Source organism: Saimiri boliviensis, chromosome 1, assembly GCF_048565385.1.
Source record: "Saimiri boliviensis isolate mSaiBol1 chromosome 1, mSaiBol1.pri, whole genome shotgun sequence".
In the NCBI taxonomy this organism is placed as follows: Eukaryota; Metazoa; Chordata; class Mammalia; order Primates; family Cebidae; genus Saimiri; species Saimiri boliviensis.
In genome coordinates, this window is record NC_133449.1 from 252,468,589 (window position 1) to 252,481,265 (window position 12,677).

Below are 12,677 nucleotides of genomic sequence, written 5' to 3' on the forward strand. Positions count from 1 at the left end.
GGTTAAAAAAGATTTATAATGATATGTTTCATGGATTTAAAATTTAGAGAAAATAGACACAGGACTATTTTTTAATGGTAAGTCCAGAGAATCTTTAACTTTTTCCTTTTCTTTTGTTGTAAAATATAGTCTGGGATTTCATAATCAGTATATTTTTAATAAATCAAAATGTTTAAGATGAGATATTTAAAGAACCTTCTTTTTACTATTTTCTCAATAATTTTAAAATTATTACTCTGAATAATTTTAGTTAAACCTAACTTTTTTTTGACCCAGTGCTTTCATTTCTCTAAGTATTCATAGCATAGGGTAGTGATGGTTTCTAAGAACCATGACAAAAGATAAGCAAATAAACAAACAACCAAAAGCATCTATTTCTATATGCATGTAAGATAACTTGATGATTTTTCCTGGAAATGAGAACTAATTATCCCCCAAAACCCAAATTAAATATAGTGGCTGAGATTAATCTTTTGGCTTCTGACTGTTGAAGCCATCCCCCACCAATCTCCCACCACGCTCCTCCACCCAAATTAGAAATTTTTACTTCTCTAATCACTGGATGACCACAGTCCAAGACAGCTGAGATCCTCCAGTGGTCATACTGAATTGCACTTTGGTCTGAAGCCATCGGTTCACACTGAAAGATTTATTACAATCCCTTGACATCATTTGTTGTCTTTATTATAAGAAGTTACTGAGGATGTTCATTATCAGTGGCTTTCAGATTTGCCCATTTATTAGTATCAACTGAGTTGCTCTGAAAAAATGCATATTTTCAGGCCCACCCCAAGCCTATTCAATCTGAATTTCTAGGCAAGAGGTCAAGGCAACCTAGAGTACAAATAATCTTAGGTGGTTCTAATGCAGTTGGTGGGGATATGGGAAAAAAGGCACAGTATCCTTCTTACGAGGACCATGGAGAAAAGTTCTCTCTAGTTTTAGTTCCAGCACCAGGGGTGCTACTTCTGGACAAACAATCTATTTTTATTTCCTGGATACTGTAATTCATATAACGGATTGTGTTGCTCTTTCTTGCATTGGCGAAAGCATACAGCCAAATGTGAATCCTTCTAACAAATGCATATAGAGAAACCTGTGGCACCATCAGTACCATGTGACCTTTCCGGCCTTCGTTTTCTCTTTCTTACTCTCATTTCCCCTTTGTCTCAATACCTTCATCAATTTATTTTTAATTCTGCATTTTGTTTTATTGCAGGCATTTTTGTACATTGCTTTAAATCCTTTCTGGAACAAAATGCGACATATATTAGTAAGAAATACTTTCCAAATATTTGTATAAGCTACTTTCTTGAATTGGGATATTTATAATTTCTATTTAAAAAACACAAACTCACAGAAGCTTAGAGTAGAATGGGGTTGCTAGGGACTGGGGGTGGTGGGGAAATAAGGAGCTGCTATTCAACTGGTGTAAAGTTTCAGTTATACAAGATAAAGCAGTTCTAGAGATCTGCACTGCAAGATCAGGCCCATAGTTAACAACACTATATCTTACCCTTAAACATTTGTTGAAAGGGCCTATCTCATGTTAAATTGTTCTTACAACAATGAAAAGAAAACAACTCAACCATTTAGGATGATCCAACAGAAGTCACAGCATAAACCCGGTTGAAAGTAGTACTGTTACTGTTTTATTCAGTGACCCTATTGCCCTGTGGGGAGTGTGGGTAGAATGGGGACAGATACTACTTCACATGATAAAAGACAAACAGTCTTCTGAATTTTATTTAAAATCCAACCAGCAAGGTAGAAAAATACATGAGTGATACAAATGAGAAAGAACTTGATTGCTTAATAAAATACAGGTGCAAAAATGGACCTCATCTGTGCTCTGCTTTATTTACATCAAACTACAACCTGCGAGCATATTAGGAAAAAAGAAGCAAGTGCATCCAAGAAAATCATTTGTGACTTAATTTGCATGAGAAGGGGCAAGGTTGCTTTTGATCCAATTCTGGTATTTCTTGGTCAAGAGGGTGTAGATTCCAGGCTTCTTGGCAACACCGCATTGATCACCTCCAGAGACTATGGCGTGGAAGACACCTTTACAGATCAGTGGGCCCCCTGAGTCACCCTGGAAAGAAGAAAAAGGACAAATACGTGGTGAGAAGCTGTTGAGAATTTTTTTTTTAAACCACCAGCTGTGGATTGCTCAAATGATTCTTATCTGGGTCCTTGCTTTCTTTATGTCTTGAAGAGTGTCTGACACTGTCTCTTACCCGGTGTGGCTTCTCCATGTGTCTGTCTGTTGAGGTCTATGTTTCTGCCCACCTGATTCTCTGTTTACGTCTCTGTCTACGACCAGGCTTCTGCCTCTGTCTCTGTGTCTGTGTCTATGTCTCTGTTTTGTCCCTATCTAGTCTACATTCCTCTGGGAGTCAACGACTATTGACTTTTATTTATTAAAGAATACATAAAGTTTTAAATAATCTACTGAAATAAAATAATCTTTTAAAATTGCATATTTCATTTTGATGCTCATAGACCTAAAATCAGGTTGCTATTGAGACTAGCAGAAAATAGCAATGCATTGTAGTAAATGTCTTGATGGCAGGAATTCTACGTTCTCTGTTACCCTTTTCTTCTCTTTTCTTTTTTTTGCATCCTCACATGGTTGGACCTAGTGCTATGTATTTGTGTATGTACCATACTTAGTAAATACTTAGTGAATGAATTGATTTTTGAAGCCTCACTCTAACAGCAAATCATGTAACTAAATCCTATCAAGTGAAGTTAAAGAGCTATAGAGGGGATGGCATGGCCTTCTGATGAAGAGCTGGCTTTTACACTTGAAGACCAGCCTTTCTCTGTGCTGATGTTCACACTGCAAACTACAATGCCTTGTACGCTGGTCAGCCGTGTTAACAGATGTTTAGGAGGGAGATGGTCTTGGGTACTGCAGATGCACAAGACATTTGAAGTCATCATATCCTCTCCCCTATTAATACTTAATATAGTATGAGATGAATTCTATATTCTAATTTTTTTAAAAACTAGTAATTCATTTGTGCTACATATTAGTATAGTCCATATAAATGTGAACACCTATTTTTTTCCTTGTCATCTCAATAAACAAAAGATTTTGAAAAAAATAATGACTCTTGTTCCTTTTTTTTTTTTTTAAGACAGGGTTTCACTTTGTCACCCAGGCTAGAATGCAGTGGCAAGATCTCTGCTCACTACAGCCTCAACCTCCTAGGTTCAGTTGATCCTCCCACCTCAGCCTCCTGAGTAGGTGGGACTACAGGCATGCGCCACCATGCCTGGTTAATTTTTGTATTTTTTTAAGAGACATGTTTTCACCATGTTGCCCAGGCTGGTGTTGAACTCGTGAGTTCAAGGGATCCACCCACTTTTGCCTGCCAAAGTGCCGGGATTACAGGTGTGAGCTACCATGCCCGGCCATTTGTTCCTTTTTGTCAGTCAGCGTTATGGTCTAAATGTTTGATTCCTCCAAATTCATATGTTGCAATCCTCACTCCCAAGGTGATGGTATTAGGAGGTAGGGCCTTTGGGAGGTGATTAGGTCATGGAGGTAAAGGTTTCATGAATGAGATTAGTTCCCTTATTAAAGAGGCCTAAGACAGACCGCTCACCCCATCCATCATATGAGGTTAGAGTAAACAGAAGCTGTTTATGAACCAGAAAGTAGGCCCTCCCCAGACACCAAATCTTCTGTTGCCTTGATCTTGATCTTGAATGGAATAAAGTTCTGTTATTCATAAGCCACCAAGTTTATGGTAGTTTGTTATAGTAGTTTATATTGACAGACAAAGACAGTCAGTCAATATTACTTATGAAACATATACTGTATAATTGAGCTTTTTGCATTTAAGTCTTGTGAGACCTTATTGATTAATCTGCAAGGTGGTTCTTTAAATAAGTTATTTTCTAATCACCACTAGTGACTTCAGGGTTGGTAGACTTTCTTTCTTTCTTTCTTTCTTTTTTTTTTGAGATGGAGTCTCACTCTGTCACCCAGGCTGGAGTACAGTGGTGCAATCTCGGCTCACTGCAACCTCCACCTCCTGGTTCAAGCGAATCTCCTGCCTCAGCCTCCTGAGTAGCTGGGACTACAGGTGCATGCCACCGTGCCCTGCTAATTTTTGTATTTTTTTTTTTAGTAGAGATGGGGTTTTACCATATTGACCAAGTTGGTCTCGAACTGCTGACCTTGTGATCCACCCGCCTCTGCCTCCCAAAGTGATGAGATTACAAGCATGAGCCACTGTGCCCGGCCTGTTGATAGACTTTCTAAGGAGGATAACACCTCTCATAGGAATCCTGTAAAAGTTGTCAGATCTAGTCTATTATCCTGATTAACAAACATTTAGTGGGTGCTTATGAAGCACTGGGGAAGTTTTTACACTTCATTCACATGGGTAGATGAAAAAGAATGCTGTGCAGGAGAGAAAGTTTTTCGAATTGTGGTTTTGTTTTCTCTATGTCCCTCCTTCCTCCTCATTGTCGGTGAGCAATAAAGACTTGGCTGCTGTACAGGGCTCCGAGATGCCTGTTTCAAAGAGAGATGCTTACCTTACAGGAGTCCTTCTGGCCTTTGGCATCTCCTGCACAGACCATGTCTTGGGTGATATAAGGGTCGTGGTCGTAATAATTTTTGCTGTTGCAAAGTTTTCGACTTAAGACAGTAACAGTGACTTCTTGCAGGGTGTCAGAAGGGAGTAATAATTCTGGGTCGGTGGCTCCCCAGCCAGTAACCTGGCATTTGGTTCCAGATCTAAGAGCGGTTTTGGAGCTTGGGTGTAGCAGCTGGACATGCTTGTTGAGTTCTGCGGCTGTTTGAAGCTGACAGATTGAAAAAAGACTGAATTATCATTCTTTCCCAGTAGTATTCTGGTGCTGGCCTGTGCGTTGTATGTGTGGTCCCTCTGTCTTAGGCGGGCGTCCCTGTCCTGGAATCTACTTTGATGGTGGCCTGCAGCTGCATTTGTGGTTGTTGCTTTTCTGACTGTGCTCTTTAATCCCCAAGGAGCTCACTGAGGCTTGGGGAGGAAGCTTATAGAGAGCAGGAATTTTGTCCAGTCTCGAGCAAACTGGCCTTTGCCCTGTATTGGATGGTTTTTGTGTGGAATAACATCCATAGGTCATGACTCTGAGGGCTGGGCTGCTTCCTGCTGGATAAGACCCTTGAGTATGGTCTAGACTAAGTTTGGACTAGACTAAGTGCGGTCTAGACTAAGTTGTAACTCACTGCTGAACCCCTGAAGTCAGTTGGTTGGCTCTGTTGTATAAACAACTGTAGTATTTTTTACTTGCTAATGAGAAAAGCATTTGGGAGAAAAAGCTTTCAGTGTGGATCCTTGGGGCTGTGAAGATGTTCCCCTCCTACATATGTGAGCATCAGAGTGGCTTTTCCTTGTATAAACACAGCCTTGGTGCATTTGTGATAAATTCTTGTTTCTTTCAAGGCAGTATAAGGAGTAACATGGGCCCTTATAAAATATATCGGAATCACCTCAAACATGGGGAGGGTGCTAACAAAGTGCTTTTGTGTGGGTGACTTAACTAATTGAGGATCCTGTATAAAAGTGTTGACAAAATTGAAGGAAGGCAACACTACTACCTACCTTAACCAGCATGATATCATTCGATGGAAGATTTGATGTAAATCTTGAGAATGGTATGAATTTTTTAATCTTAAATGTTTGTTTGGAGACCTCATTCTTTGAGAGAGAGTGTGCGCCTAAAACCACAGTGGGAGACTGGCCTTTGGCAAACCTAAAAAAAGCAAAGAGCATGAAAGCAGCAGAATGATTCCCAAATCCCCCAGTGGGGAGTAGAGATGGTGGAGAGGGTTATATACATAGAGAAACAAGGGTTATCTCCAAGGTAACCTGCTTACGATTCGGTAGAGTGACGGAGGTCTCAGTGGACTCCAGCATGACTTGATATTAAGGGCCAAATGACTTGTCCTTAATCCCACCCCAAACCAATTCCCTGGCATTGCAAAAGAATATCAGAACTTGTATCCAACTGGGGGAAGAAAAAGGAGGAAAATCTTACTTGACTTAGATCAAGTGTAAAACAAAATTGTGTTCATTTATGTTAAAATAAAGGAAATTATATTTCTTGAGTTTGTAGTTTGAGATTTACACCAATTACAATTAACATTTTTTATTGTGCTAAAACATATATAACAACATTTACCATTTTAACCATTCTTAAATGTACCGTTTGGTGGTATGAAGGACATGTATATTGTTGTTCGTCCACCACTATCATCTCCAGAACCCCAGAACTTTTTTATCTTCCCAACATTAAGTGTTTCAACAATTAAGGTAACCAGGTGTGGTGGCTCACACCTGTAACCCCAGCAACTTGGGAGACCGAGGTGGGAGGATCATTTGAGGCCAGGAATTTGAGACCAGCCTGGGTAACACAGTGAGACCCCCACCATGGTGAATGCCTATAGTCCCAACTGTTTGAGAGGCTGAAGCAGGAGGATTACTTGAGCCCAGGAGTTGGAGGCTAAAGTGAGCTGTGATTATGCAGTGGTGATACAAGACCCATCTCTAAAACTATAAATAAAAATAAAAAAAATTTAAGACCCCCACCCTACACTAGCTCATCCACATGTATCCTGTCCCTCAATTAGAATGAAGATATGGACAAGAAAGGAAAACTTTCCTCAAACTGTGAGGAAATAGTGCTAATTTGAAATGGAAGACACTTTAAGGTTAGTAGCTATTCCAACGGGGAGATTTTGAGGGTACGAACTGGTGAATCAGGTGAAGAAACAGGTTTGTTTTTTAGCTTTTTTTTTTAACTTTATTTATTTATTTTTTTGAGATGGAGTCTTGCTCTGTTGCCCAGATTGGAGTGCAGTGGTGCAAATTCAGCCTCACTGAAACTACTGTCTCCCGGGTTCAAGTGATTCTCCTGCTTCAGCCTCCTGAGTAGCTGGGACTATAGGCGTGTGCCACCACATCTGGCTAATTTTTGTCTTTTTAGTAGAGATGGGATTTTGCCATGTTGGCCAGACTGGTCTCGAACTCCTGACCTCAGGTAATCCACCAGCCTCAGCCTCCCAAAGTGCTGGGATTACAGGTGTGAGCCACTGTGCCTGGCCTGGTTTGTTTTTTAAATCTGTGGTCATACGCAGTTCTAGTACCATTGTTTCAATAGTGCCACAATTGATCTGATTTACTCTTTGTTGGATACATTTACAGCAGTGATAAAGTAGAAAAATATTTTTTGAGATTTTGGCAGTACTGTAGAGCCGTTTGTATACTACATGTATATCCCATTGCAGTGTCTGTCTTTATGAAAGCCACCTCAGATCTTTTAATTGTGTTTATTTGTCTATGCGTAACTATTTCTTTGCTACTTGAAAAAGCTACCAAAGCAGATTGCAGTAAAAACACACATACTCATGCATGTAGTTTAATAAAGATCAATAAAAGTTATAAAGAGCCCAGAAACATGTAAAAAGGAAGACATGATTGTTTCAGATTTGGAAAATGAGCAAATGCCTGTGGTGGGGTGGGTTTGCTTATGGCAGAGCCGTGACTGCCTGGAATGACCACTTTTTGGTCATTTGCTTTCCACCAAAAGAGTTTATTTTGATTTATTTTGGGAATTCCAGCTCTATTTGTTGAAAAGTTTGCCTATTGCAAAATCAGGATGGGGTTGAAATTTCTCATAGGATGTGGATCAGATTCCCTAGGATTGATTTGGATTCAAATTCAACATACCCACTAAACCCAAAACTTGGTAGGAGAAGGATGATATAAAATCTCCGGGATGAATGTTCTAACAGTAAGGTGGGCACATGCATAGACAACTCACACAAAGAAGGCTGCAAGGTACAAATACAAGGTGTGGAGAGTGGATTTTCACTAAGGGAAGGGTGCTGGAAAAATGTCTGGATTTCTTTCATCTTTTACTAATTTCCTTGGCTAGTTATTGCCTTTGAAATGTTTTGGTTATTTTTGTCTCCACTGGGACATGTTAAGACCAAAAACAACCCAAGCAGACCACTGGACTTTCAATTTCTAGATACTCTTCAACTGTAATCTGCGCTACTGAGTTCAAACTTTTTGCCCACAGGATACCTGGAATTACTTGAGTTCTGGGATCCCACCTCCTTAGCTAAACTGAAGTCTGAATTCACACAGAGGAGAAGTAATAATACCCTGTCTTTCAACTGCACAACACAATGTTTCCCCACGTGCAGTCTTCAGACTTGCTTCAGAATCACCTGGAGGTGTTGGTGTAAAGTGTGGTTTCCTGAGTCCCACCCTGAACTTAACTGAAAAAGAACCACATACAGAGCAGAACTACAGTGTGGCTTATAGTAGGTCTGCTGAAGACATCTGTAAACATTGCTTCGATTGAGCCTAATGACAACTTTTCTCAGGCTGTATATTCCTTACTAGTAAAAGGTTGTTCTTTGACTGGTCCAAGGTGACATGCCTCAAAATAGGGGAATCAGGACATAAATTTGGCTTTTGGTGATTCCCAGTCCAGTGTTCCTTCCTCAACCCCTCTTTGAGTCCCATGCCAACCCCCTTCAAGCCTCTTTTTTTCTCTGCCAGCCTGCCTGTATGCTCAGCAGTGCTTCTGCTTAGACCCACCCCTTGAGATCTGGCAGCAAAGGCAGGGTCCCTATGTCTTGGAGATTTCTCTTGCCTAAGAAAGAGGGAGAAGAACTTGGCTGTCAGACAGGAGTGTTTCCCAGTCTTATCTCATCAACATCAGATTAGTTTCTCAGTTATTACCATGGAAGGCACAGATAATCATATAACAATACTTGATAACATCTATTAAGTTCTTTATGTTCTATGTTAAGCATTTTATATAGCTTCCCTCATTTAAACCTCACAGCAGCACGGTGAGATAGGTATTATGACAATCCCCATTTTATAGATGAAGAAATTGAGGTTCAGGTATATGAATAAACTTGAGGAAGTTTGCCTCCAGGAGGCAAATCTGGGCAGGATTAAAGCTCAGTTGGCTTGAATCTAGAGCCTAAATGTTGAATCATTTTTCTCCAGGAGCCTTGAGTCTTTGAGATGGAATGAGGCCATGTGGAAGAGCTGTGGAAGGTTCCATCTAACAAACTCGCTAGGCAGGTTGGGGCAGGGGGAAGTGCTCTGTGAGGAGGGCACTGGGGGAGACTCAGGAGGATAGGGAAGAACAGCTGGTGAGAGTTTGGCCTCTGGTAAGTAAAAAATGCTGAAAATAAGTTTGTACAAGACATTTTTACCAGTTTCCTTTTATATTTGAATGGTAACTAACAAAGGGGCCGGGATACTGAGGGAGGAACCCTGTGGATGGCTGGTGAGGAGGAGCACTCCCAGGTTTGGCCCACTTGACAATTTTGCTGAGAGAGAGGCTTGGGGCAAACTATTCCCACAGGATGCTGGGGAGTACATTTGTGGGGAGCCACCATTGAGCTATTTCGCAAATATTTTGAATTTCATAAAGATTAATATTTTTCCAACCACCGATCTGCCTACTTTTTACGCCCAAGTGTCCTGTAGCGGAAATTTGATCTACATATTTTGGAGTTCTTTATACTCCAGCCATTAAAAATGATATTTAGCAATAGTTTGTTTTAAGGGCAAAAAACCTCCAAGACCTCTCTCTAGTCTTTTTTTATAATTTCTTTCCCCAATTTGGGAATCAACTTCTGAGTTAAATCCACTTGACAAAATTTAAAATTCAACTTAGTAATATTATTTAACTTCCTATAACACTTTATGGCTAGTGAAGTACTTTTTCATACGTCATGTTTCAGGCTTAGCAAAACAACAACAATAACAAAACAAAACAAAACAAAAAAACAAAAAGAAAGAAAGATCTTTTAACGTATTTTCTTCTATCTAGCATTTACTGAACATTTAGAAGTCAAGCTCTGTGTCTGGGGAGGTTATAGACCATTTGAATGTATATCACGAGTATATTTCAAGATATGCATATTTTGCATCAAATGAACATTTATTGGCAGTTCCCCACTCTGCCTCTCTGGTCTCGCGGGGCCAAGTGCTCTGGAGAAGAGAGAAATGATGGGGATGAGAGTATGATTTCTATGAGGGCAAGAACCCCATGTAAATGAAGTAACCATATTAAATTGGAAATAAGTGGCTTGCTATTTAGAGATAGCAGAAGATCTCCCTGTCTGCAGGCTTCAAAACTTTTAATTTGTGATCCAACAGTTCCATTTAAATGGGGCAATCACACAAAACCTCCAAAACATGGAGAAGTAAATCAATTCAGTTGTTCTGTTTAAATATAGACAACACCTAGAGAGCAAACCATTACAGCTAAGATAGATCTTTAAGTGAAAGGGAGAAACCTCCATCTCAGCTTATTAGACAAGAGACATAAGGAAACATACATACAAACAAAAAACAAAACCAAAAAACCCAAGCAAACAAACAAAACAACAAATATCACATCAGTTTTCTACTGGCATTTCCTTTTGTGATGAATACAGCATCCCAAGAGGGGTTTTGTGCTTTATTAGCTGATGTTAGAGAATCCTAGGCTGAAAGGGACTTCGGGAGGTTTTTCTTCGTCTCCAGAAAAGCTTTCATTCTAAGTATCCCCCAAAATAGCTCTCTCTTTCTCTTTTTAGAAGTGATCGATAACTTGTTTGTTTCCACCTAGGAAAGTTGTGAGGGGTGAGCAGTTACTGTTAGGAGTGGCAAAGTAGGCTTCTCATACATACAATACTAATGATCAAAGCTGCAGCTTTTTATGCTTCCTAAATGTGCCAAGCATGCTAAAATACTGAAATAGATACTATTTAACTCTCAAACCCCGTGAAGCAGGTGTGATATGATTATTATCCCTTTGCAAAATGGGGAAGCTAAGAGAACAGAGCAAGGTCAGGTTGTCTGATTTCCTCTTGAGCGGTGTCATCTAACAAGATCAAGAGCACTGCTGCTTCAAGTATTACTGTTGCTGTGTTCCCTGGCATATGCAGAGAACTTGAATTTGTCTAATGTCTTGCCTGGGAAAAGCAGCCCAGATCTCTCTGAAAAGGAAAACCCAGGCCAGAAAGCGTGGATGTGGAAGAAGGTAAATAAACCCCACCGGTTGGTAATGACCACAGAAGCTAAGAGTTGATCAAATTCTCGCTCAGGAGAGGTAAGCTTCTCTTCTAGCTATAATAACTTGCGGGAAAAACACGTGCCTGGAAAAGTATGGAAGACTCACCGGTAGTGGCAGTGGGCTGCTGTCAGCACCCACTGCGGATCAATCAGAACACCTCCACAAATGTGATGTCCGCCATACTGGATGGAGGCCATAAATGGCCTGGAATGAGGCGACACTTCTTTTCCTCCAATAATTTCCATGTTGAAACCTACAAAAGTAGATAAAAGGATATCACACAAAAGATCTAAACAAACTGCTTCATGTAATTCTTCCACTGACAGTCGCTGTATTATTTTCAAAGCTTAAAAAACAACAACGCTACCTAAGAGTTACAATAATTTTACTGATGAAAAATTTGTATAGTGCATTACAGTTCAGAAAGATAGAAATGACTGTGAAAATAATTTCCATCTATAATGTAACAATATAGTCAGTAGAAAGTCATTTTAATATTTACATGTAGATATAGGAGATACTTATAGGATTGCAAAAATAATTTTTATCTATAATATAACACTACAGTCATTAGAAAGTCATTTAATGTTTACATGTAGATATAGGAGATACTTACACTCAGAAGTCATATAAGCTCCAACTATTAGGAAAAACAGAGAGGAAGAAGAAAACATAGTCATTTTAAAGACTTAGATTTAAGAAGGCCAGATGAAACGCTCTGATCCTATGATGAAGGAAGAAGATTCTGAAGACTGAATTTTGTTCTTACGAGTTTTGACTTTCTAACCACAAGTGCTCTAGAGGTTAAGATTTTTCTCACATCTAAGTGTAAACTGTATGTATCAGTTTGAGGACTTTAAGTCGTGTGCTTTTAGCTCTTTTTTGAGAGAGGTATGTACGACATAGCAAACTCACATCTGGAGATACCGTCTCTTATATCTGTATCAGAGTTTGTGTGGTATAAATGAAATTTATACTCCATATATAACATTTATAAATTAAAAATATCCATACCAGAAGAATGTAATGCAGTTGTAGACAGAGTTCAAAGGTGTGCATTGCTCTAAAGCAATATTTACTATTTTTCCTGGCACAAAATGGTACCTATCATATTTCATTCTTCTCTCTTTTTCATTTGGACATAGATTTATGATGAAGGGAGACATGGACCTTGCACAGATCATGGTTACTTCACAATGTGGCTTAGCTAGAGCCTGAGCACCATCCAGAGAAAACCGTGTTTTGCAGCAAACATCCCTACTCATGCCTTTTCTCTACATTTGCTCAAACTTGGTTAAATTTTAGTTACATTTTTGTGAGATTTCATGTTATTAAAGGTGAACGTTGGCACAAATTTTTGATTTAGAGTCTCTCTTTTACTCATTTTTAATTGAAAGTGACCATGTATTTTTCCAGGGCCTTCATAATAATGTCTTTTAAAAGTAAAGGACTGCACTTTGTCGTTCTCCCCAGGAAAGCTAACAGTGCGTTGCCAGGCCTTCGGTACAAGGGGTATTAGACTCGAGATTCTACAAGATTCTGTTTGTGCCAGGTGCTGATCAGCAGTGTAAATA

General features: G+C 39.5%; 1 protein-coding gene across 1 annotated transcript; it reads right to left on the minus strand.

Moving 5' to 3' along the window:
- Positions 1-1,294: 1,294 nt before the first annotated feature.
- On the minus strand, positions 1,295-11,850 carry GZMK (granzyme K). Its single transcript, XM_003925860.2, has 5 exons — positions 11,720-11,850; positions 11,209-11,356; positions 5,610-5,760; positions 4,558-4,827; positions 1,295-2,095 (listed from the first exon to the last, which is right to left on the minus strand). Exons 1-5 carry the CDS (start codon positions 11,781-11,783, stop codon positions 1,934-1,936), a joined length of 795 nt encoding a protein of 264 aa, XP_003925909.1. The 5' UTR covers positions 11,784-11,850; the 3' UTR covers positions 1,295-1,933.
- Positions 11,851-12,677: the final 827 nt, after the last annotated feature.

What these genes read in the sequence shown, in the direction of transcription:
- GZMK (XM_003925860.2), bottom strand. Translation starts at nt 11,783, where the DNA reads ATGACTATGTTTTCTTCTTCCTCTCTGTTTTTCCTAATAGTTGGAGCT. An exon ending in ATGATATCATGCTGGTTAAG is followed by an intron (nt 4,828 to 5,609) that starts GTAGGTAGTAGT and finishes TCAATCTGTCAG; the next exon opens with CTTCAAACAGCCGCAGAACT. An exon ending in GCCAGAAGGACTCCTGTAAG is followed by an intron (nt 2,096 to 4,557) that starts GTAAGCATCTCT and finishes TCTTCTTTCCAG; the next exon opens with GGTGACTCAGGGGGCCCACT.